The following is a 27,743-nucleotide window of genomic DNA, read 5'->3' as shown; positions in this document are numbered from 1 at the left end:
ATGGCTCATGCAATTGTGCAGGCTGAGAAGTCCAGACTCTGCCAGGTAGGTGCAGAATGGAGACCAGGGAACAGGTGGCAGGATGGAGACCCAGGGAGGAGGTGGCAGGTTGGAGAACAGGGAGGAGGTGGCAGGATGGAGACCAGGGAGGAGGTGGCAGGATGGAGACCAGGGAGGAGGTGGCAGGATGGAGACCAGGGAGGAGGTGGCAGGATGGAGACCAGGGAGGATTTGGCAGGATGGAGACCAGGGAGGAGGTGGCAGGATGGAGACCAGGGAGGAGGTGGCAGGATGGAGACCAGGGAGGAGGTGGCAGGATGGAGACCAGGGAGGAGGTGGCAGGATGGAGACCAGGGAGGAGGTGGCAGGATGGAGATCAGGGAAGAGGGGGTAGGATGGAGACCAGGGAGGAGGTGGCAGGATGGTGACCAGGGAGGAGGGGGCAGGATGGAGACCAGGGAGGAGGTGGCAGGATGGAGACCAGGGAGGAGGTGGCAGGATGGAGACCAGGGAGGAGCTGATGTTCCATCTCAGGTCCAGAAGTAGTCTGGGCCAGAACTCCGTCCTCCTAGGGGGCCAGGCTTGGTCTCTTAGGGCCTCCATGGGTTAGATGAGCCCCACACAGGAGAGGGGATTCTGCTTTACTTGCATCTTCACATTCAACGGGGTCTCCTCTGATGAAGGCCTCACGGCAATGTTTAGAGCCTGAGCAGCTGTCCAGGCAGCGCATTAGATAAATTGACCAAGAAGGAACCACCAATACCCCTAGACTTTATTTTAGGGATTGAGAACCAGACTCTCTTTCACTCCTCGCCTGTCTCTGTTGAACAGCAAGAGGCTCATGTACCTAAGGCCCCGTTGATTGAGGAGGGTCCCCAGGATGTGCCCTGGGAGGGGGCAGCTGCTGAGTGGCAGGAACGGCAGGAGGAGGCCCCCAGCCTGAGCCCAGCACCTGCCCACAGCACCTTCCTGTTGGGGGGTAATAGGGCACCACGGGGTCCCAGGACAGGCCGTGGGGCTGACAGTGGTGGTGGTAGTGTGGCTCTCAGGTGCCCCAGCCACAGCTGCAGGCCAGGTGGCTGGTGTGGTGTGTGTCCCTGAGGAAGGGGACAGGGCCAGAGCACCTGAGAGACCAGGCAGGGGACCTGAGAGACCAGCTGGCCCTGACCCTCCCTTCCTACCTAATGGTCAGCGATGGTGGTAAACACCCTGACACACTGGGGTTTGTTCCCATGTGACCTAGAACGTGGGTGTCATCTTGTCCCCACTCCACAGAAAGGGAAACTGAGGCAGGTCAGTGAGGCAGCCTGCCTGTGCTCCAGGGTCTGAACCAGGGCCACCAGGCTCCAGTCCCCCACCCACAGGCCAGGAGAGCCACGGCTGGAGCCTAGAGCTTGCCAGGCTCAGCCCCCTTCCCATCCCCCAGACCCTCTGGGAGGCACCACCTGGGTCCCTCTGAGGAGTGGACCAGATCCAAGCCCAGGAGGGTCCACAGCCCCTTCCCTCCAGTGCATCACCTCTGGCCTCCTCTGCCTGATGGGCCCACTGACCTGCGCTCTCTGTGTCACAGGGCTGCTGTGTGTCCTGCTGAGTCTCTCCAGAGATGGAGCCCAGGGCTCTCAGGGTGAGTGTGGGGAGCAGCGTGTCCACAGCCAGAGCCTGGGAGGGGCCCTGCACCCGCAGCCCAGGGAGGAGAGGGCTGGGCAGGGAGGCTCAGGGTATCTCCCCGCATCCTGGGACCTCCTCTGGGGACCACATTGCCCCCTCCCAGCCTCTGACCAGTCTGTGCCCCCACAGCCTGTAACCCCCGGTGCCCTCTCAACTCGGAATGTGTCAGCGCCACTGCCTGTCGCTGCAAACCTGGGTTTGCCTCTTCATCTACAGAGATCTTCACTGACCCCCTGGAGATCTGTGATGGTAAAGAGGATGGGGGAGGGGCAGGGCACATCAGAGACTGCAGGTGCCCAGTGCCAGTGGGGTCATGGGTAAGGGTCAAGGGCTGAGCCTTTGACCTCAAGGCCATCATCAAAGACAGAAAATAGAAAGGAAAGAGTAAGATGGCAGAGAGACCAGGGAATTACATGGCTTCCTGCACAGAGAGGACCTGGGCCCCAGGGGTTGTCTCAGCCTGCCCTTAGGTCTGGGGAGGGTGACACTGAGCTTGTAGCCCACACACTACCTTGGCATTGTGCCCTGTGTCCAAACTGGGAGTGTCAGCCAGAGGACTGAGATGAACAGAGCAGACTGTGTGGCCTTCAGGAAGGGCTTGCTCCAGCTAGAGCACAGCCTCAGCACTGAAGCTCAAGATTCTCTCCAATAGGTACTAACTCCACGTGAGACCCCATGTTGGGGGGCCAGGTAGGGAACAGGAGTCTCTTGCCTGAGAGAACACACACATTTGGGCGGTGACCCTTGGTCCTATTATGTTGCAGACATTGATGAATGTGTGCCACCCATGAAAGTGTCCTGTGGAAAACTTGCTGACTGCCAGAATGTGGAGGGGAGCTACTACTGCATGTGCAGCCCGGGCTATGAGCTCCGTTCTGGGGGAACAAACTTCACTAATGAGAGTGAGAACACGTGTCAAGGTAAGGCCCACCCCTCACCCCCACCCCACATGCAGTTCAGGGCAACAGAGCTGATCTGGGGACAGCGCCCAGTTATAGCCTCAGCGCCTGGACTGTGAGATGGGGCAGCTGTGCGTGCACCCAACACCAGCATGAGAGGCGGGTGCCACAGTCTGGCTGGGCACAAAATCACGAGCCACTCAAGCAGGAACAAACTTTATTTCCAAACTCCCCCGAAAGCCACCCACGTGGCCCTCTCAGGAACACCACACACCAACAGGAACTCCCTCCACCGGAACTTCACCAACCAACCAACCCGAACTCTCCCGGAATCCAAGGCAGCAGCAGCCGCCCTATACACAGCCTGTTTCAATCCAGCATCATCCAGTCACAGCAATTATACACAGCTTAACTCAATTATCATCATCTTCATGGCTCCCCTCTCAACCTTTACTTCTGGCAAAATGCCAGGGGCCATTCCGACTGGACTGTGGCTCTCAACAGGTGGGCAGGGTCAGGGCACTCTGGGACCAGCTGCTCGGCCCCATCCTGATAGCTCTTCCTGTGACAATGGCCAGGAAACCCTGTGGACATGTGTGATGTGATGACATCATTGTTGTTTTCTGTTAAAAAAAAAAAAATCCAGGCACAGTGGCCTGTGCCTGTGGTCTCAGTTAGCTGGGAGGCTGAGGCAGGAGGATCACTGGAGCACAGGAGTCCAACCCAGCCTGGGAAACAGAGAGACCCCATCCCTAGCAGGAAAAGTGGGGGAGAGAGAAAAAGAAAAACCATCGGAAGGAGCCCCTATCTTCTAAAGCTACAAACAAAGGCTGAGGCTGGGGTGCGACTCCCAGGAAAGCCATTGCCTGGCATGAGCAGGGCCCTGGGCTCCCTCCCCAGCACTGCAGAAAATCAAAACCAAACTAGAGGTATCTTGGCTCTTGGTTCACTGTGTGACTTCAGACAGGTCACCTCACCTCTCTGTGCTGCAGTGTGTCCATCTGCAAAAGGGGAGTCCTGGACTGGGGCGTAGCTCAGTGGTAGAGCACTTGTCTAGCAGGTGTGAGTCCCTGGGTCAGTCCCCAGCTCCAGGGGAAGAAAGGGGGAGATGGGAGAGTCATAAGGAGGGAAATGAGCTCCAAAGGCACTGAGCAGGTCCTGGCTCCCAGAAAGTGCTGTTAGCAATGGCTTCTGAGCTGAACAGGGCCTGGGCCAGGAGTTGTGCTCACCTGCCCTTAGGTCTGGGGGGATGAGGAGCTTCCAGCCCACGCCCACCTCAGCATTGTCCCCTGGTCCAGATCCAGGGGTGTCAGCCAGAGGACTGGGACAGAGGTATCCTGTGGCACACAGGGGCCAAGGCCCTGGTTGACAGAGGTGGTGTCCACTCCAGGCCACTGTCCCACCAGCACAGAGAGGGAGGGTGGTGTGGAGGCCAAGGTCAGAGGCAGGGGTCAGCTCCCTGGGTCCGAAGCCTGGACTGGCCACCCGAGAGCAGCATGGGATCAGCAAAACCACCTCCTCTCTTGGAGCCCTCCTTGTACCTGTCCCCAGGAGCCTGGAGCCCAGAGATCCCATGAGGTGGGGGCTCTCAGTGGCTCATTACTGGGGAACCCAGGGAGCTGGGGGGGGAGGAGGCTGAGCCCAGGATGTGGGGAAATGTGGGAGTTGGTGGAAGGTCCCCTGGGGTGCTGCTGCACCTCATACCCAGCTGTCCCCACGCGACCCCACCCCACCTCGTCCCCTCCACCTATGGCACACCTCTGCAGCCATTGCTACCAGCTGGGAACAGGGGAGGAGACTGTGATCGCCCCGTGGGGTATGGACAGGGGCCCTTAGGGAGCGTCAGCCCTGTCCTGGCCCGTCCTGCTGTGGATCCACACAGCCCGGATGAGGGGTCCCAGCAGGGCATCCTCAGGTGCAAAATGGGTCCAGGAGACCAGAAGCCCTCCCTGCCTCATCCTGACCCAGGAATCCTCTGGGCTCCGGGAACCGTTGGCCCCTTTCTGGGACACCCAGGGCCATCTGCCATGAGCTGTCACTCACTCCTGTCTGGGGTTCTCTGAGGCTGCTGTGTTGGCCATTCACCTCAGGCCTCTGTCCTGTGGGTCCCTGTGGCATTCAAAGGGGACCTGCTTCCTGAGCATGTCCCCTCACGTTTAGAGACCAGGAGAGATAAGACGCCAGGAAACACCCCGGGCCTCAGCTGGGAGCTGCTTCCAGAAGCTTCCTCATTTCCTGTCTGTGGCCCTCTCTGATAAGGGGGAACCTCCTCCAGGGGTGGGGACAGCAAGACTCCCCGGAGACAAGCTGGGCACCTTGGAAAGGCCTGTCAGTGTCCACCCACAGTTCTGAGTGCCACACTAGGAGCTGGGGGATTCCTGGGGACAATCGAGGGTGCATTTGTGCCGCTGTGAGGAAAGGCAGGTGGAGTTGGATGCAGGCTGAGCCTGAGCACCTGGGTTTGTTTTATTTTTGGTTTTTGTTCGTTTGTTTCTTTTGGTCCTGGGGATCTAACCCTGGGGCTTACCACTCACCACATCCCAGCCCTTTTCATTATTTTCTTGGAGACAGGGTCTTGATGAATTTCTTAGGACCTCCCTGTTGTTGAGGCTGGTCTTGAACTTGCAATCCTCCTGCCTCAGCCTCCTGAGTCACTGGGATTACAGCCTGTGCCACCTCACCTGCTTGAGCACCTCACTTTAGTTCTTCTTGTTGCTGCTCGGTGGCAAGGTTTTTAAATTGTGATGAAATCTGCATCCATAAAACTTATCATTTTAACCACGTTCCAGTACACTAGTTCTGTGGCACTGAGGACATTCCTGTTACACAACTATCTCAGTCATCCCTCTCCAGGAGTGTTTTCCTGGTTTTTTTTTATTTCTTTAACTGACAAATAAAAATACTGTACATATTCATCATAAGTAGAATGTTTTGAAACATGTGTGCACACTGGGATGGCTAAATAGAGCTGATTAGCATATGCAATGCCTCATGTGCTGATTTTTGTGGTAAGAACACTTCAAATCAAATCCCTTAGTAATTGTCAAGAATACAGAACATTAGCCATACCTAGTGATGCACACCTGCGATCCAGCAGCTCTGGAGGCTGAGGCAGGAGGAGCACAAGCTTGAGGCCAGCCTCAACAACTTACCAAAGCCCTAAGCAAACACTTTCCCCACTGAGGAAATAAAAAATAAGCTGAGATGGGGATGTGGCTCAGAGGTAATTCTATTTTTAATATCTGAGGACCATCCCCACTGTCTTCCGTCACAGCGGGGCTCACTTATGTTCCCAGCCATGGTGTGCACAGCGTCCTTTGCTCTGACTGCTGGCCACCCATGTGCACATCCGGCTTCCCCAACAGCCACCCAGCCGGTGTGAGGTGACATTTCATCACAGTTCATTTCTAGTCCCCTGAGGACTGGCGATGGCGGGGGATTTCTCCTGGGCCTCTGGGCCCTTCTCCTGTCGTCCTTTGAGAAGCGTCTGTTGAGGTCACTTGCCCATTGGCGGATGGGGTGAGCGGGATTCTTACTGCTGAGTTGCTTGATCAAGTTCCTCATGATACTTTGCAACTTAACACCTAATAAGATGCTTGGCTTGTGAGTGTGCCTCCCATTCCCTGAGTTGTCCCTCACTCTGTCCACTGTTTCCTTTGCTTTTCAAAAGCTGTTAGTTGGCTACGATCCCCTTGGTCCGTTTGTATTTTGCTGCCTGTGCCTTGGGTCCTGTCAAACCACCACTGACAGGACAACGCCACCAGCTCTCCCCTGTGCTCTCCGCTAAGCAGCTGGGCAGGTCCACTCTGACCTTCACTGTTTAATCTGAGGTGATTTTTATGTGGTGTGAGGGGAGGGTCTGATGTCCTCCTGGTTGGCATGTCCAGGTCAGCAGGCCTTTTATTGAAGAGTCCTTCCCATTGTGTGCTCTTGGCACCTTCATCAAAAATCAGCTGTAAATACGTGGGTTTTTCTGGGCTGTCTGTTCTGCTCTGTGGCTGTGTGTGTCCCCATACAGAACCGCACTGTGTTGTCACTACAGCTTCACAGGAGATTCTGAAGTCAAGTCATGGGATGTGCCCAGCTTTGCTCTGTTTCTGAGCACCTGGCTTTATCCTCAGGTGTTAATGATGAGTGTCACTCTGGGAAGCCCTTGGCCATGGTCTCCCACCCCCACTGCTTAGGCATCAAGATTGGCCATCACTGCCACCTTCTCCCTGAGCGTAGACCACCTGTAGGACCCCAGTGGTGCAAAGATTCCCACAGGGGAGGGTCCAGGGAATGGCTGGGCCTCCCTCTGCCACTGCAGGATGGAGAGGAGATGGAGATCCCTTGCCAGGCCCCACCGTGGCACAGAATCTGAACCCACGTCCCTGGGCTCTGTTCCAGAGAGCAGAGTGGTCCTGGGACTTCCAGAGCAGCCCGGCCTCAGGAGGTCCACCTGGGGTCTTAGGTCTGTCCATATCTCACAGCAGGGTCAGGCTGAGCACCAGGGTCTCTTTCCTGAGAGAAAGCACAACTTTGGGAGGTGAGCCTCTGACCTGTCGTGTTGCAGACATCACCAAATGAGGGCCATGAGAGTGCCCCGTGGAAAATCTGCAGACGGCCAGGTCATACAGGGCACAATTTCTACATGTGTGGTCCAGGCTGTGTGCGCATTTCTGGAGCCAAGAATCCTTTATTAACGAGAGGAGAACAGCTGCGAGGTAGGCCCTTCCCCCACCTCCCCATCATCAGGTTGAGGTTGCCAGGCCCTTTCCTGTGACATCTAGATGGCAGAACCCTGGTTACAGGAGTGGTGCCCTGGTCTGAGACAGGCAGGTGTGTGTACCTGTCGCCCAGCACAGAAGCAGGGTAGCATGAATGTCAGGGGTCAGCTCTGCGACTGGCTGCCTAGGTCCAAAACCTGCCTGTGCCACCTGTTAGCTGCATGTTATTAGTCAAATCACTACATCTCTTTGCACTTGGTCTACCCATCTGTATCATGAAGGTGATCATAACAGTGCCTACCTCCTGTGTCTTCCAGGAGGATTATGAAAATTACAGGTGCCTGTAAGACAGCCTGGCTAAACTGAGGATCAAGAGGACTCTGACCAGACAGGGTCCCCGTGGGTGCACATTGTGTCATATGTACAAGCCTTGACCAAAGGGAAAAAGCTTTTTTATGAATTTTCAAAAAGCTCCTCCTCTCCAGGTGGACACAGCCGCATCTGATGACTGGAAAGTGGGTTGGTTTTCAGCCCCTGCTTACCATGCGCTTGGGCACCCTGACGCAGTGAGCAGCCTGGACAACTGCACCTAAGGGTCAGGATCCTCCTAAGTACAAGCCCTCAGCCTCAGATGGTGGCTATCGTTATTGGCACACCATCTGTGCCCCACGCTGTGTTGCTAGGTTAGAAAGAAGCCAGGGTTGGTGAGGGGAGAGGGCAGAGACCATTCAGGTGATGGGCAGAGGAGGGTGAGCAGGGGTGAGGTGGAAGACACCACCTCCCGCGGATTTCACTGGGAAAGAGCAGACTTCTGGCTTGGAAGACCCTGGAGGTGAAGCCTCAGCTCAGTGAGGGGCTCAGCTGGGCCCTACTCGTTCCCTCCTCACCCTTCAACACTGTGGTCTTCACTGCGCCTGAAGATAGGACCGCTGGCCTCACAGCCCATGGAGTCAGTGATGGGCAGACCTGGTACCCACTCCCTGGGCTCCTTGCCCCACCTTCTCCAGGCATCTCAGGGCTGAGCAAGACACTTCGCTGCCCATCCCTGTTCACTCCCCAAGACTCAGAACCCTCCAGAGAGGGCCACTTCTGGACCTTCAGAACACCCTGTGCCCATCTGGCATCTATTTTGCATGAACATCAAGGGGGAGGGGTCAAGATATCCCAGGAGTCCACTGCGAGCGTGTTCCAGTGCCATTCTGTCCTCTTCCCCTTCTAGAGGCTGACGGGATGAGCCCTGCCCCTTCCGGGGCTCACAAGGACTCAGCCACCTGGAACACTCCTGGGCCCCCCAGGAACAATGGAGCCAGGGACCCAGTCGGGAAATTCAGGAGGAAGGAGACTCGAGGGTAGGCCTGCATGCCGGCCTGAAGAGAATGCACTCTGTGCCCCATGCTTTTCTCGACCACGCCCTCCTCAGCCATGCCCATAAATCCCACCCTCATTGGCCACACCCTTAGCCACGCCCCCATCAACCACGCCCTTCAACACCTCTCAGCCTCATTCATTTCTCTCGCTGCTCTCCATTCTGACTTTGGTCTGCTTGAGAGTTACATCGGGTCGGATGGAAGATGCTCTGGTTGGAACACACAGTAAGAGAGGGTGAAGTAGATCCACTGCCCAGCCCCAACCCTGTCCAGAGGAGGTCAATCCAGATCCCAGGGGCTTGACCACTGGGGACAGAGGCAGATACTGGGACCCAGGCAGCAGGCCAAAGGTCTGTGTCCAGGTGGAGGTGAAGGACAGATGACAGAAATGCCTGCCACCCCACCCCGTCCCCACGGCTCCACTCTCTGTCCTATGGCTGGCCTCCATAGGACAAGGATGCTTCACAGGGTCAGGAAGACACCTGCACAGTCCCAGGGGTGCCTGGCTGGATGTCAACCCTGGGCTCTCTGGCATGGTCCTCACTCCTGTCCCTGCCATTGAGTCCTTTCCCAGTGGGCCTGGCTCAGGAGCAGATCTTGGTTCCTCTCCTTGGAGCTGGGCTCTCAGAGCTAGTGGGATGAGAGAATCTGTCCTGCTAGGTCACTGGGACCCAGGGACAACTCAGCCATCGAGCAGTCACACTGCCAGAATCAGGCCAAAGGCCACCCTGGAAGCCAACAGGCCCCACTTGGGAGCTCAGCACTTCCCCTGCACTCGGGTCCCAGGAAGACTCATCTGGCCTCTGCTCCAAATCCTCAAGACAGGACACATGTGGCCATGACACCCTGGCCCAGCTGGGAGCTTCCCAGGGAGGCAGAGGGCACTGGGAGGACAACAGAGAGTCTGGAGACCATGCTCCCCCTGGAGAGCCTCCTTGTGGGTTAGGAAAGGAACCTGGGGACACAGTGGGTCCACCCCATGTCTCCATGCCAGGAACCTGGCTGACTCCCAGCCTGGGCTGACAGAGCCAAACCCTCTGATCACAACACCCGCATCCAACCCAACAAGCCACCTGAAGCTGCCGGCTGCCCACATCCTGCCCCTCTTCTTCCTCTTGCAGATGTGGACGAATGTAAGCAGAACCCCAGAATCTGTAAGGGCCGCAGCACCTGCATCAACACTCAGGGCAGCTACACCTGCAAGTGTCTGCCTGGCTTTGAGCTGAACCCAGAGGACCCGAAGCTGTGCACAGGTAGAGGCCCCAGGAGGACCCCTGAGGGTGGACAGGATCCAGGGGTGCAACAGAGGCAGGTCCTGTGCCCAAAGAGGGAGAAGACCTGAGGTTCCCAAGGTCCAGAGGCTCAGGCTCCACCTTAGGAATCACCTCGAGGAATTCTCGGCACAGGGCTGGGTGGCCGCCGGGCCTTTGAGCTCTGGGTCCGTGTGGAGCCCCAGACCTCATCCCCATCCTCATCATTCATGTGAGAGTAGAAGAGTCGCTTTCAGTTCTGACAAGGAGCCCCCACTGTGGTCCCGAAGAGGAAGACAGAGTCCTTCCCTGGCTCACTTTCCCTCCTGGCTCCACCTCCTGTAAACTGTAGACCAATTTGCTGTGCCCTTCATGCAAGAACGTCACCATGGGGTGCTCTGAGGGTGAAGCTGAAGGTCACCAGTGAGGAACATCCAGAGGTCCTTGGTTTGGGGCTGCGACAAGACGGAGAAGTGGGTGCAGTGAGCGGGGCATGGGAGCCGGTCAGGGGTGGGGACTGACCCCCTGCTTTGTCCTAGATGTGAATGAATGCGCCTCTGGTCAAAACCCGTGCCACAAATCCACCTACTGCCTCAACCAAGTGGGCGGCTACCAGTGCCGCTGCCGACCCGGCTGGAAGCCTATCCCTGGATCCCCCAACGGCCCCAACAGCACCGTGTGCGAAGGTGGGCTCAGAGGCCACACTCAGAGGCCCGCAGTCCAGCCGGGATCGCAGCCCTCCCGGGCAAACCGACCACATCCAGTGCTGCGGCATCTGTGCCAGCTAATACTCCAGGGGCTGGACACAGACAGAGTGGTCTGGGGGAGGAGCTGGGGTCTGATGGGATACTCCTGGGGCCCCGGGCTGCAGCTAGTGACTAACTGGGTTACGAGTTTCCGCAGCCTCACAACCTGCACCTTCACAGGGCAGATCTGGGGGGCACCAGGCCTCGAACACCCCTTGATCTGGCACCCACCTCGCAAGGGTGTGGGTCACCAGGTGGCAGCACAGCAGCCCAGGCAGGGCACTAATGGCAGGAAGAAGAGAGTGGAGCTCAGACGGCAGAGAGCACTGGTCCTGGCTGAGGCAGGACTGACCCCTCTGTCTCTGTCCCCAGATGTGGACGAGTGCAGCTCCGGGCAGCATCAGTGCCACCAGTCCACCATCTGCACCAACACCCTGGGGTCGTACCAGTGCCACTGCCGCCCAGGCTGGGAGCCAATTTCTGGGAGACACAATGGCTGGAACAGCACCGTTTGCAAAGGTACCCTGCCTGACCTAACCCCAGAACCTCCACCACCCCACACACACGTGCACACCCACGTGCACATGCTCATACACAACCACGCACGCACACGTACACTCCTCCTAATGAACCACTGTCCTGTCCCCGCAGTCAAGCCCTTCTTCACCTGGCCTCTGCCCCCTGGAGTCCACAGCCAGGTGAGCGCCCCAGCCAGGACAGGGAGGTGGGAATCCCTGAGGCAGCACCCTGTCCACCCCTTGGCCCTGAGCTTCCCACCCACCCGTGACCCCTCATCTCACCTCCCCAGAGTCTCTCCCACTTCTTTGACAAAGTCAACAATCTGCAGAGGGATTTCAAGCCAGATCAGGCCAAGGACACCATCCAGGTAAGGGCAGGATCCAGGGGAAGCAAGTGGAGACCTCCCACACAGGGAGGAGGGCAGCTGTGGTCTGGAGGGAGATGGACAGGCCCAAGCACAGTGGGGTCCTGCTCTGAGCTGGCCACTCTACCAGGACAGGTGGAAGAGGACACTGGGAGCCACACACACTGTTGGACGCCCATGTGCACTGTCTTCCTCTTGCTCTCATCCTGGTCTTTGTCATCCTTGACAGTCAGGAACCAGGGCTGACCTCTGAGGAGCAAGGGCCACCCAGGGAGTCCCAAACCATGCTCTCTCTATACCCAACTGGACAGTGTCTGGTTCTGCTCTCTGGGGCTGAGTGGTCAAGCTCTTCATGTGGACATTCTGGCCCAAGTCCACCTGCTCTGTGCCCCCATCCCTCCAGGGGCTCATGCAGGAGGTGGATGAGCTGCTGGAGACCCCTGGAGACCTGGAGACCCTGCCCCCCTCACAGAAGCACTGCGTGGCCACTCACCTGCTGACAGGCCTGGAGAGTGCCCTGACACTCCTGAGCAGGGCTCTGCCTGAGGGGACAGCGACCTTCAATTATTCTGCAGGCACACGTAAGTCCCTGGCTCTGCACCAGCCCCTGTTCCTTGCCTCATCCTCTTCTGATCCCACTAGAGCTGAGTGGCCACACTGTACCTCAGGGACTCACATAAATAATCACAAAAGTGAAAAAGGCAGAAAACCAAAATTAGTACACATGTACAATATAGTATACATTATCAGCAGAAAATGACAATAAGGAATTTTAGGGGGGCTGGGGTTGTAGCTCAGTGGTAGAGCACTTGTCTAGAGGCATGGGGTTCAAGCCTCAGCACCACCTACAAATAAGTGAATAAAGCAAAGGTATTGTGTCCATCTACAACTAAAATAATAAGTATTTTGCATAGCAAAATAGAAACAGCTTCCAAAATCTAATATGCAGTAATATAAATTAATCTTGCTTGATATTTAGGTATTAATTGTCTTATTGTGGTAAAACTCACTGAACAAGTTTCACTAATTAAGTTCACCATTTAAAATCCACCAGTTTGACATTTCGGTGGAATCAAGAACATTCACAAACTGATGCAGCCATCACCTCCATTTCTAAGAGAGTTTCCTCCAAAATCAAACTCAGTGCCTCCTCAGCTTTCATCCCTCATTCCTCCCCTCCCCCAACCCTGGCGTCCACTCTCCTGCTTGCTGTCTTAATGGAGCTGCCTATTCCACCAATTAGAAAAAGCAATCATACAAAGTGTGACCTGTCCCTCTAGCTTCTTTCTCCTAGATAATCCTGTTGAGCATGGCATAGCATCATTCCATCCCTTTTCATGGCTGAATATGATTCCATCCTATGGGTGTTGAGCTGACCCACTCAGCCAATGATGAACCTCTTGGCTATTGTGACTCACTACTAAGAATATTGATGTGTAAGTGTTTGCTTGAATAACTGTTCTCAGTGCTTGGGTGTGTCTGTAAGGACTGGACTTGGTAGGTAACCTGGTAATTCCATGTGTAGTTTTGGGGGAACCACCAGATGTTTGCAGAGTGGCCACACTATTTTATAGTACCACCAGAGGGGTGCAAGAGTGGCCTCTCCATGGCTTCAGCTAAACATGTTACTTCCGATTCATTCGGTTTTATCACGGCCATTCTATTGTATGTGATGCGATGTCTTGTTGCCAGTTTGAGTTGCATCTCCCTGTTGACAGGTAATGGTTAGCACATTTTCATGTGCCTCTGGGCCATTTGTGTATCTTTTTGGAGAAATATCTGTTCAGAGCCTTTGTGCATTTGTGATTGGGTTGGTCCTTTGGTTCTTGAGTTTTTGTAAGAGCTTTTCATCTACTTTGACAGGAGACCATTATGGGATGTGCAACTTGGAAATGCTTTCTCCATCCTATAGATTATCTTTTCACATTTGTGATAATCATTTCACTTTAATGTCAGATGTTTTAATTTTGAGGACGTCTACTTTATCTACTTTCTCCTTCATGGCTTGTACATTCAGTGTCATATCTAACAATCCATTGCCAAATCCAAGGTCAGAAAGACACCACTATATTTCCTCCTATGGGCTTCAGTTCTTAGACTTTGTTCTATTTTGAGTTAATCCGTGTGTGTGGTGTGAGGTAGGGGTCCACGTCCTTCTTTCTCCTTGGATATCCAGTAATCCCTCATCAATCATTGAAGAGACTGTTCTTATGCCCATTGAATAGTCTTGGTCCCCTGGCTGAAAACCAATTGACTGCAGAGGTGTAGGTTTATTTCTGGACTCACCTTTCCCTCTGTCTTCATGCCAGTACCAGGCTGCGTTGGGCTCTGCTCATTTGCTGTCAGTTCTGAAATCAGGAGTGTGAGTCCTCCACCTTTGTTGCTGTTTTCAGCCACGCTTTAACTAATTGGATCTCTTGCAATGCTGTGTTAGTTTTAAGGGGAGTTTTTCTATTTAAGAAAATTATAATATTAATGGCTGTTGGGACATGGATAGGGATGACATTGACTTTGTAGATCTCTTTGGGGCATGTCGCCATCTTACCAATATAAAGTTTCCCCATCCATGAACACAAGGTGTCCTTGCCTTCATTTGGGGTCTTTAATGCCTTTCAAAACCTTCTGTAGTTCTCTATGTACAATTCCTGAGTCTCTTATATTTTGTTAGAGATTGTTGTGTCTATGTTTATAAGAGGTATAGGTCTCTTTCCTTTTCTCGGGATGTCTTTATCTGGTTTGGGCATCAGAGTAATATTGGCCTCCAGGACTTACTAGATGCTGTCCCTTCTTCTGTTGTTTGAAAGAGTTTAGAAAGACTTCATTTTCATTCTTCCCTATATGGTTAGTGAAATTTCGCCATATTAAAAAAAAATTTCACCATATTAAATAGGTGAAAATCTGATCTCACATGGTCATTTAGGAGGTTTTTCATTATTGATTCAATCTCTTTATAAGTCTCTTCAAATTTTCCACTTCTTCTTGAGTCAGTTTTGGTAGCTTCTGTCCCTCAGAATGTGTCCATTTCATCTCAGTTATCTAATATGTTGGTGCACAGTTGTTCCTACTGTTACAATTCTTCATAATTACAGATTTTATATACATATATGTATGCACACATATGTATACACAACAAATATATACACATACAGATAAAATCTGAAATTACAAAGGATTATATACATATATGCATTGTACACATGTGTGTCTATAAACACATAAACGTGTGTGGTTTTAGTGAATTGGAAGTTACTCATAGGTCCTTGATATATGTGATATACACGTGTACATATACAATATCCACATAAACACACACACACACACACACACACACACACACACACACACACACATATATATATATATATATATATTATTCCTAACATAATTCTTTTTCTTCCTGTGACTCATAGAACTGTCCCTGGAGGTGCAGAAGAAAGGAATTTGCAATGTCACCTTGAGTCTGAATCAGGCAAAGATGCAGCTGAACTGGAATCTGGCACAGGAATCTTGTTACACAGGTAACATCTGAGATGGGGAGAAGGTGGATGTCCACCTTTCACCAATACCATCCTGTTTGGAAGAGGCCTCAGGGTGGGAAAGATGCCCAAAATACAGAATTCAAGACTAAAGGGTGATGTGGGTGGGAAGAGGTCACTAGAAGAGCATCCAAAGGGGAGGTTCTGGGGAGTGATGGGGCCACATTCTGTTGTGTGCACGTGTGAATGTGGAGCAGCAAGTCCCACTATTATGTATCATTATAATACAACAATTCAAAAGGAGGAGAGGCCATCTGAGGAGGAGGCCCTGGAGGAGACCCTGAGACTCACCCGTGGCCTCGTCCTGCAGGCCCTTCTGTGGTGGGCTTGGTCTCCACCCCAGGGATGGACAAGCTGCTGGCCGAGGCTCCCCTGGTCCTGGAGCCTGAGAAGCAGGTGGCTCCCCATGGGACACACAAGGACTTGCTGCCGAGAGTCTCGTCTGTCCTGCTCTCAGATGTCATCTCAGCCTTTTTGAGCAGCAATGACACCCAGAACCTTAGCTCACCAGTTACCTTCACCTTCTCCCATCCTGTGAGTGTGTGTGTGTGGGGGGGTCCATGGTGTGGGAAGAGCCCCAGGCCCAGGCACACCCTTGTTGTCCTCTTAACCTTGAGGTTCAACAGGACTCGCCACAGCAAAGCCAGCGTTTCCTGGTTCAGCATCTCTGAGCGCAGGAAGACCAGCTCACACCACTGTTCCTACAGCTGGTGACACCTGCACCAAGGCACAAGGTGCTCTGTGTCTTCTGGGACCACAGCCAGAATGGGAGTCACTGGACCACCGCAGGCTGCAGGACAGTCAGCACCGGAGGTGGCAGCACCACCTGCCACTGTACCCACCTCAGCAGCTTTGCCGTCCTCATGGTCCACTACCACGTGCAGGTGAGAGGCTGCCTTCAGCATCAATTGCTGCAAAACACACTTCTGCAAATGTTGCTGCTGAAGTAAAACAAAATGTTCCCTCGCAGTTTCTGTGGGTCAGCAACCCAGCACAGGGGGATGAGTTCCTTGTACAGATTCTAAAAGACTGACAAGATCACATCAGCCAGGGCCGCAGTCTCTTCTGGGTCTTGCAGCCCTCCTCCAGCTCCCTGGTTGCAGGCAGAGTTCAGTTCCCTTCTCTTAGCAGCTGTCAGGGGGAACCACACTCAGTTCCTAAAAGCCACCCACATTTCCTCTCCTATGACCCCTGGTTGGCCTTCTCACAAAACACCAGTGTTCCCATCTGAAAACCAGCATGAAAATGTCCTTGTATAGAATTCCTCTCAAGTTTTGAATCTGTTTTCCCAGGAAGAGTCCAGATCTTTAAAGCAATTGCTTGATTACACCAGATCAGGAGAATAAACTCCCTAATATAAAAGTCAACAAATCGAGTCCTAAATTCCACCTGCAAAATCCCTCTACAGCAACACCTAGTTTATCAGAAAACTGAATAATTAGAAGAAGGTTTGTGTAACAGCAGGGGGTGGACATAGGAAGACCAAGTTAGAATTCTACTTACCACCAAGGTCTGTAAGTCAACCATGGTCAGGTTTCAGGTTTACAAAAAAGGAAGGTCTGGGGAAGGTGGAGGTCAGAGGGGGTCAGGGGAGTCAGGGAGGATGGCTGGGCTGGGGGCTGTTTACCTCCTCCTCTAGACAGGTGAGTGGACACTTCTGCTTCCCCAGGTTCAGACTCTCAGGTGAGCCCACGTTGTGGGCATTTACTGTGAGCACCCTGTGACCATGAGCATGACAAAGATCTCAGCAAAGTGCCTCCACCCCAGGAGTCTAACATTCCAAGACCTCGCTCCACCTCACCCAGTAGCACACTCTCATGCATCAACTGCTTCTTTATTCATGCAAGGGGAGATGTATTTTCACTTCAAATTTCGGACTGGATGAGAGAGGAAACATGGAGGGGTCTCCCACCCCCACTCTTAGGCATCCAGTTCCTCCTACCTCAGAAAACCAGGGCTCTCAGTGTCCCCTGCACTATCCTAGGGCTGTCTCAGGCATATCTACAAAACACCTTTGTTTATTCTTTTTCTTAAGAAATTATTTTTAAATATGGACACAATATCTTTATTTATTTATTTTTTAATGTGGTGCTGAGGATCGAACCCTGTACCTCACAAGTTCCAGGCAAGCGCTCTACCGCGGAGCTGTAAATCCATCCCCACCTGAGTTTATTCTTTGGTTCTTTCCATCCTCGTAATGTTGGCAGGTTTATTCGCTCGTGTGGTTTACATTTTTTTTTTCTTTACATATTGTAGATTCTTCAATCCCTGTGTACAAACGGCTTCGCCATTACTTCTAACGACACACTGCATTCCATTGTGTGAATAGACTGTAAATAGTCTGTCAAATTCTTATCATTTGTTAACACAAAGAATATTGCAAAAATGTCCACATGCTTCATTTATTTCCTATTTGAGTGTGCATGCAGAATGTCTATCTGTTCTAATTCATAACTGCACATAAATAGACACTGCCACATCTTGACACAGAGAGGCTGAACCTGGTAACAATCCCACCAGCATTACATGAAGGTGGGTGATGACTCACACCTCACTGCAGGGTTACTATCAACTTTTTGGGGCCCGTGTCTATCTGAGAGGTGAATATATCTAGGGAAATATTTGTGTCCTTTTTAGCAGGAGTAAAACAGAACATCTTCATTAAGAACCATTTCTATTTCTGCATCTGGAAACAATTTTTGCATGTCCTTGGTCCATCTTTCTATTGGTTTATTGGAATATATGTTGGTGATTTCCAGGAGCTTTTGATATATTATGGAAATTAGAATTTGTCTTTACATAAGAAGTTCTCAAAATTCAGCACATATTAATATCACTTAGAGGACCATTTATTTTTTACTGCTTTCTTAGAAAACAATTTCAAATTTTAAGATATTTTTATTTAAAGAACAAAAGTAGAAGAAATAGATCACACATTTGTGGTTAAAGGAAGAAAGTAAATGATGATGGTAACTTAGAATTTACACTTTCCCACCTATTTCTCCAAGTCCTCTTAAAACCATGAGGAAATGAAAAGAAAACCCCCCACCCCATTACTCTTTACCCAGAGGCATCTATTTTGAAAGTTTTGCCTCTGTTTCATTTATCAGGTGTCATTCTTTCCCTCTGCTCCTCCTCTGTCCTGCCTCCTAATTTCCCAATTTTGTCTTTACACCAGGGTCTCAAATGTAGCATGCACAAATGTCACCTGCAGGGTTTGTACTTTGTTTTCAAACATTTTCTTGTGAAACCATTTCAAATTTACAGATATGTTGCAAAAACAAAATCCACACACACAACATCTGTGTGCACTTGATCCAGATGCACCTGCTTCGAAATTTTGCCTTCATTATTTACCATTTGAACATTTCCCCTCCCTCTTTCCTCTTCTCTCCTCTTCCCCTCAATTACACTGAAATAGAATTGATGGTGGGCTTTTAAATGTCCTTATGGCTTTAAGACGATTTTCAGAAAAAAAGTGGGGAAAAGGTGAACTTTAAGCTACTGTTATCATTTATTTTATTTTTAACCAAGTATCTAATTCTAACTTCACAGGGACTTGTGGTCAGTAAGGAACAGGCAGAGCTGAACTGAGGCCAGTGGTGTCTGGGATGGGAGGTTAATGCCTGGACACTGAGGTGCAGGTTCTGCCCTGTGTCCTCGTGGGACAGGGACAGAGGGACCCTCAGCATGGGCTTCACACACACTCACTCACATATGAACATACGCCTTAGTGTGCCACAAAGTCAGGAGTCCCGGGTCTCCTCCTTGAGTTAGGACTCTACACATCCGGGCCTTCTAGCCGCTTGCCTGCTCCATTCAGAAAACCTTACAGTCCAACCTTCTGAACCTGGAGCCCCTCCCCCATCAGCTTCACACCTAGACCTGGTCCCTCTGTTCCTGAATCTGCTGCACCAAATGACACGGATAGCGGAGGGGTTCCTACCCCAGAGCAGGGCACGTGTATATGAAGGCTCCAACCTCTGCCCCAGGACGACGACCCTGTGCTGAGCGTCATCACGTGCTTGGGGCTGGGCGTGTCGCTGCTGTGCCTGGTCCTGGCGGCCCTCACCTTCCTCCTGTGCAGAGCCATCCAGAACACCAGCACCTCCCTGCACCTGCAGCTCTTGCTGTGCCTCCTGCTGGCCCACCTGCTCTTCCTCACGGCCATCGACAGAACCAAGCACAAGGTACCCAGCTGTCCCTGCCCCACCCGCCCAGGGGTGCTGAACTCAGGAGCCAGTCTGCCGGGCTCCTAGTCAAACAGCCTAGGTCCTGGGGAAGTCCAGAGGAGGTCGATGCCCATTTGACGTTGATGGATTCAAGGAGAAAACAAACCCTCTTAACAACTCCATCACCTGCATCTCGTGTTGCTTAGCAACAGGGCTTGCATCCTGGGAAATTTCCTTCATTAGGGGACCGGGTAGGGAGAACTGATGCAAACTATAGATGGCATCTGTCAATCACCAGAGGTGGCCTCCTGATTCAATCAGGAGACACGAAGGCGGCTATAGGGCAGGTGTCACAAGGCACCCCGTTTTACAGCAGACATTTTTGACCAGGAGAAAAAGGAGGTTCTACTGAATATTTAATTTGGTTAATTGAGTCCTTCGTTTTCAGAATTTCTGTTTGGTTCATTTTTAGAATCTTGCTTTATTAAAATGATCCTCCACTTCCTGTATCTTCTCCATGTTCATTCCTTACATCTTCTTTTAGCTCGTTCAACATTGTAACTAAGTGCTTTCTAAATTCTTCCCCAATATTTCCTCTGCCATTGTGCTTACAGAGTCAGTTGTTGGAGTGCTGTGGGCTGTAGGTCTGCCCACCTTCTGGGTTGATTATCTTCTCTGCTTTGATTCAAGGAATTACTTAATGAGCTTCTGTCTCTTAAGAGCCCAGGAATGGGTGAATATCCAGCTACTGATACTGTCATTCAATGTGCGTCCTCAGCTGTTCCCAGGATCAGCACCATTGACAGAGAAGATACTAAACCCTGTGAACTACAGTCATTTCTAAAATAATGTGAAAATCATAGTGTAGTAAATGCATAAGCCTCCACATGATCATTGGTTGCCATTTGTAAGTATTAGGTCCTGCTGGCCTTGTGTGGCCCTGCTGTTCAGTAACCTGCATTACAGCGGGTTTGTTCACAAGAGCATCGCCACTACTGCATGAGGAATGCCCCAGGGCACCGCTGGGAGGCTGTGACGTCACTGGGCAGCAGGACCTCTCCAGCTCTGCTGTGATCTATGGGAGCACACACATAGCCCATGGCTGAAGCACCACAGTGCAGCGCCTGGTGCACAGCAGAATCCCCCGCCACTGGGCACAGGGGGCGTCACGGGCCATGCCCAGACCCTGACTGCTGCCCCAGGTCTCTCTCCTCCCCAGGTGCTGTGCGCGGTCACCGCGGGCGCCCTGCACTACCTCTACCTGGCCTCCTTCACCTGGATGCTGCTGGAGGGGCTGTTCCTCTTCCTCACCGCGCGGAACCTGACTGTGCTCAGTTACTCCAGCAGAAACAGGCTCATGAGGAGGCTCATGTTCCCTGTGGGCTACGGAGTCCCGGCCGCCATCGTGGCCGTGTCTGCAGCAGCCAGACCTCACCTGTATGGCACCCCTGCTCGGTAAACGCAGACTCCACTTGTCCTTCTTCTCTGGAGCATGTCCACAACCATCACTTGGAACAAAGTAGCATTTTGAGTATTTCAGAGCTTAAGATGCACAGCGACACTAACTAGTAACCCCTAGGGCATCTTTCCTGTGGAAAATTATAGTAAGGATTAATTAATTAACGAAGTCTCTCTCCTAGAAATAGCAAAGAAAAAAATCAAAAGAAAATTTTTTGTTTTTCAATTTAACATACATTTTAACCAAATCCTATAGAATGCCCCAATCCTCATTTGGGAAAGTAGAGTTTGTTTAAATAATTAAACTAATAGACAAAGATAATCACCAAACTTGTGATTGTGGTTACCTCAGTGACAGGAAGGATATGCAATCAGAAAGGGAGAGTCATCCTCATCTTCTCCCGTGAAAGGTCTTATTGCTTAAGCTCACATGTCAGTCCTAGGGATTTCATTATAACAGTTACAAACTTTAATGATGCAGAACAAAAATGTTTTAATTACAAAACTAAAAATTAAACATAGAGTCATAGTTAAGATTTACAGTATGCTTATTTCATGCCAGGTGCTTCTCTGGCCACTTTTATATGTATTAACTAAAATAATCCACACATCGTTACTTGCAAGTAGATGCTGTCATTAGCCTGATTTTATCAATGAGGAAATAGAGGTACAATTGAGTTAAGTGCCCAAAGGTGGCAAAACTAGCAGGTATCCACACACTCAAGTTTATTACAGCACTCTCCACAATAGCTGAGTCATGGAACCCAAGTGCCCCTTACAGGTGGAGAAAGAAGAGGTGGTGTGTGTGTGTGTGTGTGTGTGTGTGTGTGTGTATAATGCAATACTATTCAGCCTTAAATAAGAACAATATTTTAACATTTGCAGCAATGGGGATAAAACTGGAGGACATTATGTTAATTTAAATGAGCCAGGCACAGAAACACAAGTACCACATGTTGTCTCACATTTGTGGAAGCTAAAAAATAAATCCACCTGAAAGTACAACAGAGTGAATTCAAGAGATCCAGGAGGGTGCAGGGCAGTGGCAAGGAAAGCAGAAAAGGGAGGTTGGGTTGAATCAGTGCACATGATGGGCCTGGGTGGAAATACCATGCTGGGCTCCTCTAATACAGACAATTAAGATGTTCATGGGCAAATTTCATCTTTGAAATGCTGCATTATGAGTGAACCTTGAAATATCATTCTAAGGGAAAGAATGTAGTCATTAAAGATCACACATTTCATGATTCCATTATGTGAAATGCCAAGAAGAAACAAATTAATAACATAAAATAGATTCCTGGTGGCTGGGGGCAAGGTAAGGTGTGGGAGCAGAAGGGAGGAGGGGGTGCTGATGTGCACATGTTTCTTTCTGGATCTGTGAGAATGTTCCACAGTTAGGTTGTGGTGGTGGCTACACAGCACTGTTTTGCTCAAACAAAAACTGTGCAGTTCATTTTTTTGCATTTTTATTGGTGCTTTATAGTTGTACATAATGATGGGATTTGTTGCTACATATTTGTGCATGCACACCACATGACAATGTAACATAAGTGTGCACTTTCAATGAGTGAATTTTATGGTACATGAACTCCATGTCCATAAATCCATGAAAGAATTCTTGTCATTGGGTAAGTTTAGTAGCAGAAAAAAAGCAACTTATTGAATGGAGCAAGATGAGCCCTTAAAACGATGTCAGGTTCACAAGACTCTCAAGCACTGTGACCATGTTCACAGTCCTCTGCCCTGCTCCAGAGCTAACTCAGTAACACCCTCCCATCTTGATGTCTCCGTTAATATGTGATTTCCTTGGGGAACTCTCCTTAACCATCTTAATCCCACAGACACAGACCTTAATATGCCCTCCAGGACTCATCCTCAGAACCTTCCATTTTTGTTTCATTGTTACAATGTGTCTACAGTGTGTATCCTCCTGGAGGTGAGACTTGGGAGATACACAACCCTGTTTACTTTCTTGGTATCTTCAGAGCCAGACAGAAAGCCTACCACCCAGACACTCAATGTTTGTTGAGGAAAGGGAGGAAGAGATGGAAATAACTGCTCTGTGTCTTCAAGGATCAATGCACTTATTCTCTCTCTCTCTGTTAATTTCTCATTTGTTCTTTTTAGATATACATGGCAGTAGAGTGTACTGTGATATATCACACATACAGGGGTCTGGCTTCCCATCCTTGTGGTTGGGCATGTGTGGAGTGACTCCGGTCGTGGAGTCCTACATGAACACAGCAAAGTGATGTTGTTCTCTCTCTTGCTCAGGTGCTGGCTCAACCCAGAACAGGGGTTTGTGTGGGGCTTCCTTGGACCCGCCTGTGCCATCTCTTGTGTGAGTGATGTCATCAGAGTTCCTTGCTGTCCACATGAGGGTCACTAGAAGAGCAGGATTATAAGGATGGTGATGAGAACAGGACTATCCCTGGATTGTTACGGGTTGGGTTGGGTTTTCCAAGACTTCCGCATCTACAAATTCTAACGCTGTTGTCAAATACTAAAAGCTGCATGGGCTAGAATAGAGAGATAACAGATTTAAATTTTTATTCAATAAAACTTTGCTGTGGGGGATTTGGGTGTAGCTCAAAAGCAGAGAGCTTGCTTGGCATGCACTAGGGTCTGGGTTCCCTCCACAGAACTGAAAAAGAGAAAAGAAGATATTCATAAACCTCCCACAGTTTTTCGGGGGGGTTCATATTAGTTATACGTGAAGGTAGAATCCTTCTGATACAATTACACAAGCATGGAATATACCTTATCTAGTTAGGAGCCCATTCTCGTGAATGTACATGATGGTGGAATTCACTATGATGTTGTCATTTATGTACACAGGAAAATTATGTCAGATTCATGCTGCTGTCTTTCCTCTGTGTTTTATTGAAGGTCAATTTGGTTTTCTTCCTGATGACCCTCTGGATTTTGAAGAGCAAGCTGTCCTCCATCAACAGAGATGTGTCCACCCTCCAGAACACGAGGTGAGATGGACCAGGGGAAACAACCCCACGGACATGGATGATGCCTAAGAGCAAAGCCATGTGCCTGGGCAGCCCCTCCTGTCCCTCCTGGAGGGCTTTTGGGTTACTATGCTGCAGATGTCCCAAAATGCCTCCATCTCTGATCCCAGCTTGTGACTCCCTCAGCCTCAGGAGTAATTGGCGTTGGCTGATCAGCAATGCTTGGACTCTTTTTCAGCTCTTCCACAGCAAGAGTGCCAAGAGCATTGTTGTTCTCCTGACAGTCGCCACATCTCAGGCTGCACTTTCTTGCCCCACCCTCAGCTCAGAATCCTTCCCACCCTGTAACTAACTGTTCCTCCCTGTAGATAAACGCTTCTCCGGTTCAGTCCTCCAGAGGGCGGGGTTGATCCTTCACTCAGCATCTTGTGTAAAATTCATGCTCTTTCTTCTGGGCTCCTCTGGTTAACCTTTCAAATTTTTCCATATCATTATTAGGTTGAATTAGACACCGAACAGAGCATTTGATTAATGAAAACAAAAATTTTGTCCTGTGTTTGTTTTCTAAGATCAGGCCTCACTATGTTTCCAGGCCGAGTGACCCTCTTGCCTCAGCCTTCTGAGGAGCTGGGGCTACCGGCATGCACCCCTGCCCCCAGCCTCTCTTTTTGATTTATGTCCAAGCCCTAGCACAGGGCATCCTCAGTTACACTGGTTAATGAAATTAGGGATCTTCATGGAAAATGAGTTTTTGGAATTCCCCTTATGCAGTATCGCTGCCCTAGACCCAAAATGGTATTTCTATTGTGAGGTATCTTTGAGAGTAAAGATCAGAGTTCAGGCCAAGAAACCGCTTACAAGGGAGAGTACATGCATTCATGGGCGGAGAGGTTAATAGCCTGATTTTGTTGTGGGTGCATTATAAGCCTCCATTCTCCCCCAACCTAGGGTGCTGACATTTAAAGCAATGGCTCATCTCTTCATCTTGGGCTGCACCTGGTGTCTGGGTGTCCTGCAGGTGGGCCCCCTGGCCCCCGTCATGGCCTACCTCTTCACCATCGTCAACAGCCTGCAGGGCGTCTTCATCTTCCTGGTGTACTGCCTCCTCAGCCAACAGGTACCCCTGCCCAGCTCCCACCCATGCCTCCCCACCTGCACCCCTCTCTGTGAGCTGATCCACAGTGTGGGTTGCCTCTGCAGGTCCGGGAGCAGTACAGGACATGGCTCAAGAGGATCAGGAAATGGACAGCTGAACCTGAGTCCTACACTCTGTCTAGCAAGGCTGTGTCCGATGCATCCCGACCCAGCACGGTAGGGTCACTCCCTGCTCCCAGAGCTCACGTTCCCTGGTATTGGCAGGATTTTTCTCCTCCTGTCCACAGACCATGCTTCCCCTGTCTCCTGGACTCCACCATCATGCCTGCCTGTGCGCTGACCTTACATTATTCTCTCTCCCTCCCTCCCATCCACCTCCTTCCCTCTTATTATCATTTGTCCCCACCCTTAGCTGAATCTCCTAAAGACCCTGGTGAAGACCTTAGGCTCACCTGGACAATCCAGGACAATTTTCTCATCTCAAGATGCTTAACATGCATGATCCCACTGATATGTGAAATGCAAACATTGATCTCATAGAAACAAAGAGTAGAACAGTGGTTCCCAGAGGCTGGGGAGGAGGGGGTGGGAAAAGCTTTATCAGTGGGTACTAAGTTACATTCAGGAGTAAGAAGCTCTGTGGTGTGGCGCACAGTAGGTCACTAGACCACAAAGTGCGCTGTGCCTTTCCAACAGCTCTGAGAGGCTGGGGGCGACTCAGAGGGAGGGATCTTGCCTGGCATGTGCAAGGCCCCAGGCTCCATCCCAACACCAATCTCTTTAAAAGACAAAGAAAGGATTTTGAGAGTTTTTACCACAAATAATAAATGCATGTTGGAGGAGATAGTTATGTTTAACCTTATATAAACACTCACACTGTAGATAGGCAGGAAAACATCACATTATACACTTAATATGTGCCAACTAAATAGATTTAATGTAAAATTAGATTTTTTAATCTTTAACATACTCCTTCTTGAGAAGTTCCTTTTCCAGGCAGGGTGAAACTCACAGGCTATGGGGTTAGGGTGTGGACGTCTGTGGGGTCTATTTTGTCTATCACACCAATTACATAGGTTGGGTTTCTCTCTCATGGAGCCATCAAAATCTGCCTGAAGATTTTGTAGATAACTGAATAGATTCACCACCCCCTCCCTCCACCACAGCCCTAGGAATGATATACACATTGAGGAAAAGAAAGGACAACTTTTTATCTAGAAAATAGAAAGTCATCAGATAGGGAACAAAGGCTTCTGAAATTCAGGTGGTCTGATCAGGTGTTTCTACCATCTTGGGCACTGGACTGCAAGGGTCCACTCTGTTGGTGGCCTGATGTCATTTTATCTTCCCTTAAATGGGGCATCTCCAGGGTTTCAGTTCCTGGACTCTCTTCCTCTCATTTTGGAATCCCTGCCTTGGCTCATTTAATAAAAACAAAACATTTTGTCTTGTAACCAGTTCTGAATAATTTTCTGAAGCACAGCATTCATAAGCTCCAGTGAATCAGCCTCACTTCTGAGAAAGTCCAAAATCATCAAAATGAAATCTCATGTGGCCTCTTGATCATGCCCTGATAAATCCATTGGGCAAGAAAATTATGTGATTGAAGTGTGTGTGTGTGTGTGTGTGTGTGTGTGTGTGTGTGCATGCAACATCATACCCCATAAAGGTAGATGATTATTATTTGTCAATTGAAAATTTTAAAAATTAGGGAGGAAGATGGTGGCTAAGACCCTCCAGTGGTCATCCCCCAGGCACAATGGCTTAATAGCTATAATTTACAAACTCGTTGTGTATTTTGGGGGTGTGCCCCATGAATATACAGAAAATAATATAATTACTGCAATAAAGGAAATTAACTTACCCATCATCTCACATTCTTGTTTGTACAGCTACAATCTCTTTATCTAACAAATCTTTTCTTTCCCTTTTTAAATGGAACTTGAGTTATTTTCAATAACCTTATGTCATTTTTCAATAATTATCATTTCAGAATAATTAGAAAGATCACTGGAGCTACAGCCTCCTTCCCCATGGAAAATCTGAACCACCATTTTTTAGCCATTAGGACAGAACAAAGACTCTGGGCTGTGTGTTTCAAGAAATCCATGGTGTTGGCCATGTGAAGGGATTCTTGGAGGACATGATTGACATTCAACTCCCACAGAACCTGAAATGTGTCCATGCCCGACATGGTGCTGAGCAAAGTCAACATCCAGATGCCACCTGCAGCCCAATTCCTCACTTTCTCTGTTAAACGTTCTTCTACTGCCCCCCCTTCCTATGAGGCCTCTTCCATACAAAAATTCTAGAAGAAAGCCAGCCTCCCAGGATACTCACATCCACAACATTCAAAAGGAATAGAACTTGCTTTAATGTTTTAACAAAAAAATAAAATATAAACAGAAAAAAATATAAAAATAAAATATTGTGGTGCCTACAAGAAGAGACCTTGCTCTATGTGGGATGTGGGCTTCTGAGGATGTGGAAGGCTCCCCAGAATGCCATATCCCACTTCAGATCTTCATAGTCGTGAAGTAGTGGCCAAATTGCCAAGAAAATTGATCCCCAGATAATTTCCTGACAGACATGTTAATAAGTAAGAAGTAAAGATTAGGAGACAAGACTGGGAAGTCAGGGAGGTGGGCCAGGGAGTACAAACAGCACCTGCAGATATTTGCTAAGAAAATTACAAAAAGACTATTTTTAAGTCAGGACCTAAGTGACTGTGGTCCATGCCTCTCCAAGGAAGGAAAAAGGCCCAATGGACATTTTGATTGTACAAAAGGCTTCATGGACACCCCATGGACACTGCGTGCATATGCTTTGTGACTTTCTACTTGTGCTAATTAATGCAAGTACTGGCTGCTTTGTCTTGTAGTGCTTCTATAGAACGATCAGTTGTCGTTTGGTATCAGGTTAACATAGACTAGGAAAATTCCTTGGCACAAGGAGTTTCATGTGATTCCCAAGACTTTATATGCATTGCAAATAGGT

The 27,743-nt window shown here is 50.0% G+C and overlaps 1 protein-coding gene across 1 annotated transcript; it reads left to right on the top strand.

Annotated features, from left to right (window-relative positions):
• LOC308643233 (adhesion G protein-coupled receptor E2-like) lies at nucleotides 1-27,178 on the top strand (the record flags this gene model as incomplete). The annotated part of the gene is made up of 20 exons (XM_081283147.1): nucleotides 1-45; nucleotides 832-979; nucleotides 1,571-1,624; nucleotides 1,798-1,917; nucleotides 2,433-2,588; nucleotides 9,765-9,896; nucleotides 10,433-10,579; nucleotides 11,012-11,337; nucleotides 11,448-11,525; nucleotides 11,926-12,103; nucleotides 14,933-15,040; nucleotides 15,369-15,592; nucleotides 15,766-15,942; nucleotides 19,051-19,248; nucleotides 20,450-20,685; nucleotides 22,966-23,032; nucleotides 23,581-23,672; nucleotides 24,600-24,768; nucleotides 24,852-24,962; nucleotides 26,740-27,178. The coding sequence occupies 20 exons, from the start codon at nucleotides 1-3 to the stop codon at nucleotides 26,746-26,748; spliced, it is 2,775 nt and encodes a 924-aa protein (XP_081139273.1). The 3' UTR covers nucleotides 26,749-27,178.
• Nucleotides 27,179-27,743: the final 565 nt, after the last annotated feature.

This window comes from Spermophilus citellus (genome assembly GCF_964194105.1).
Source record: "Spermophilus citellus genome assembly, chromosome: 3".
Lineage (NCBI taxonomy): Eukaryota > Metazoa > Chordata > Mammalia > Rodentia > Sciuridae > Spermophilus > Spermophilus citellus.
This window is presented reverse-complemented; position numbering and strand designations above follow the sequence as displayed.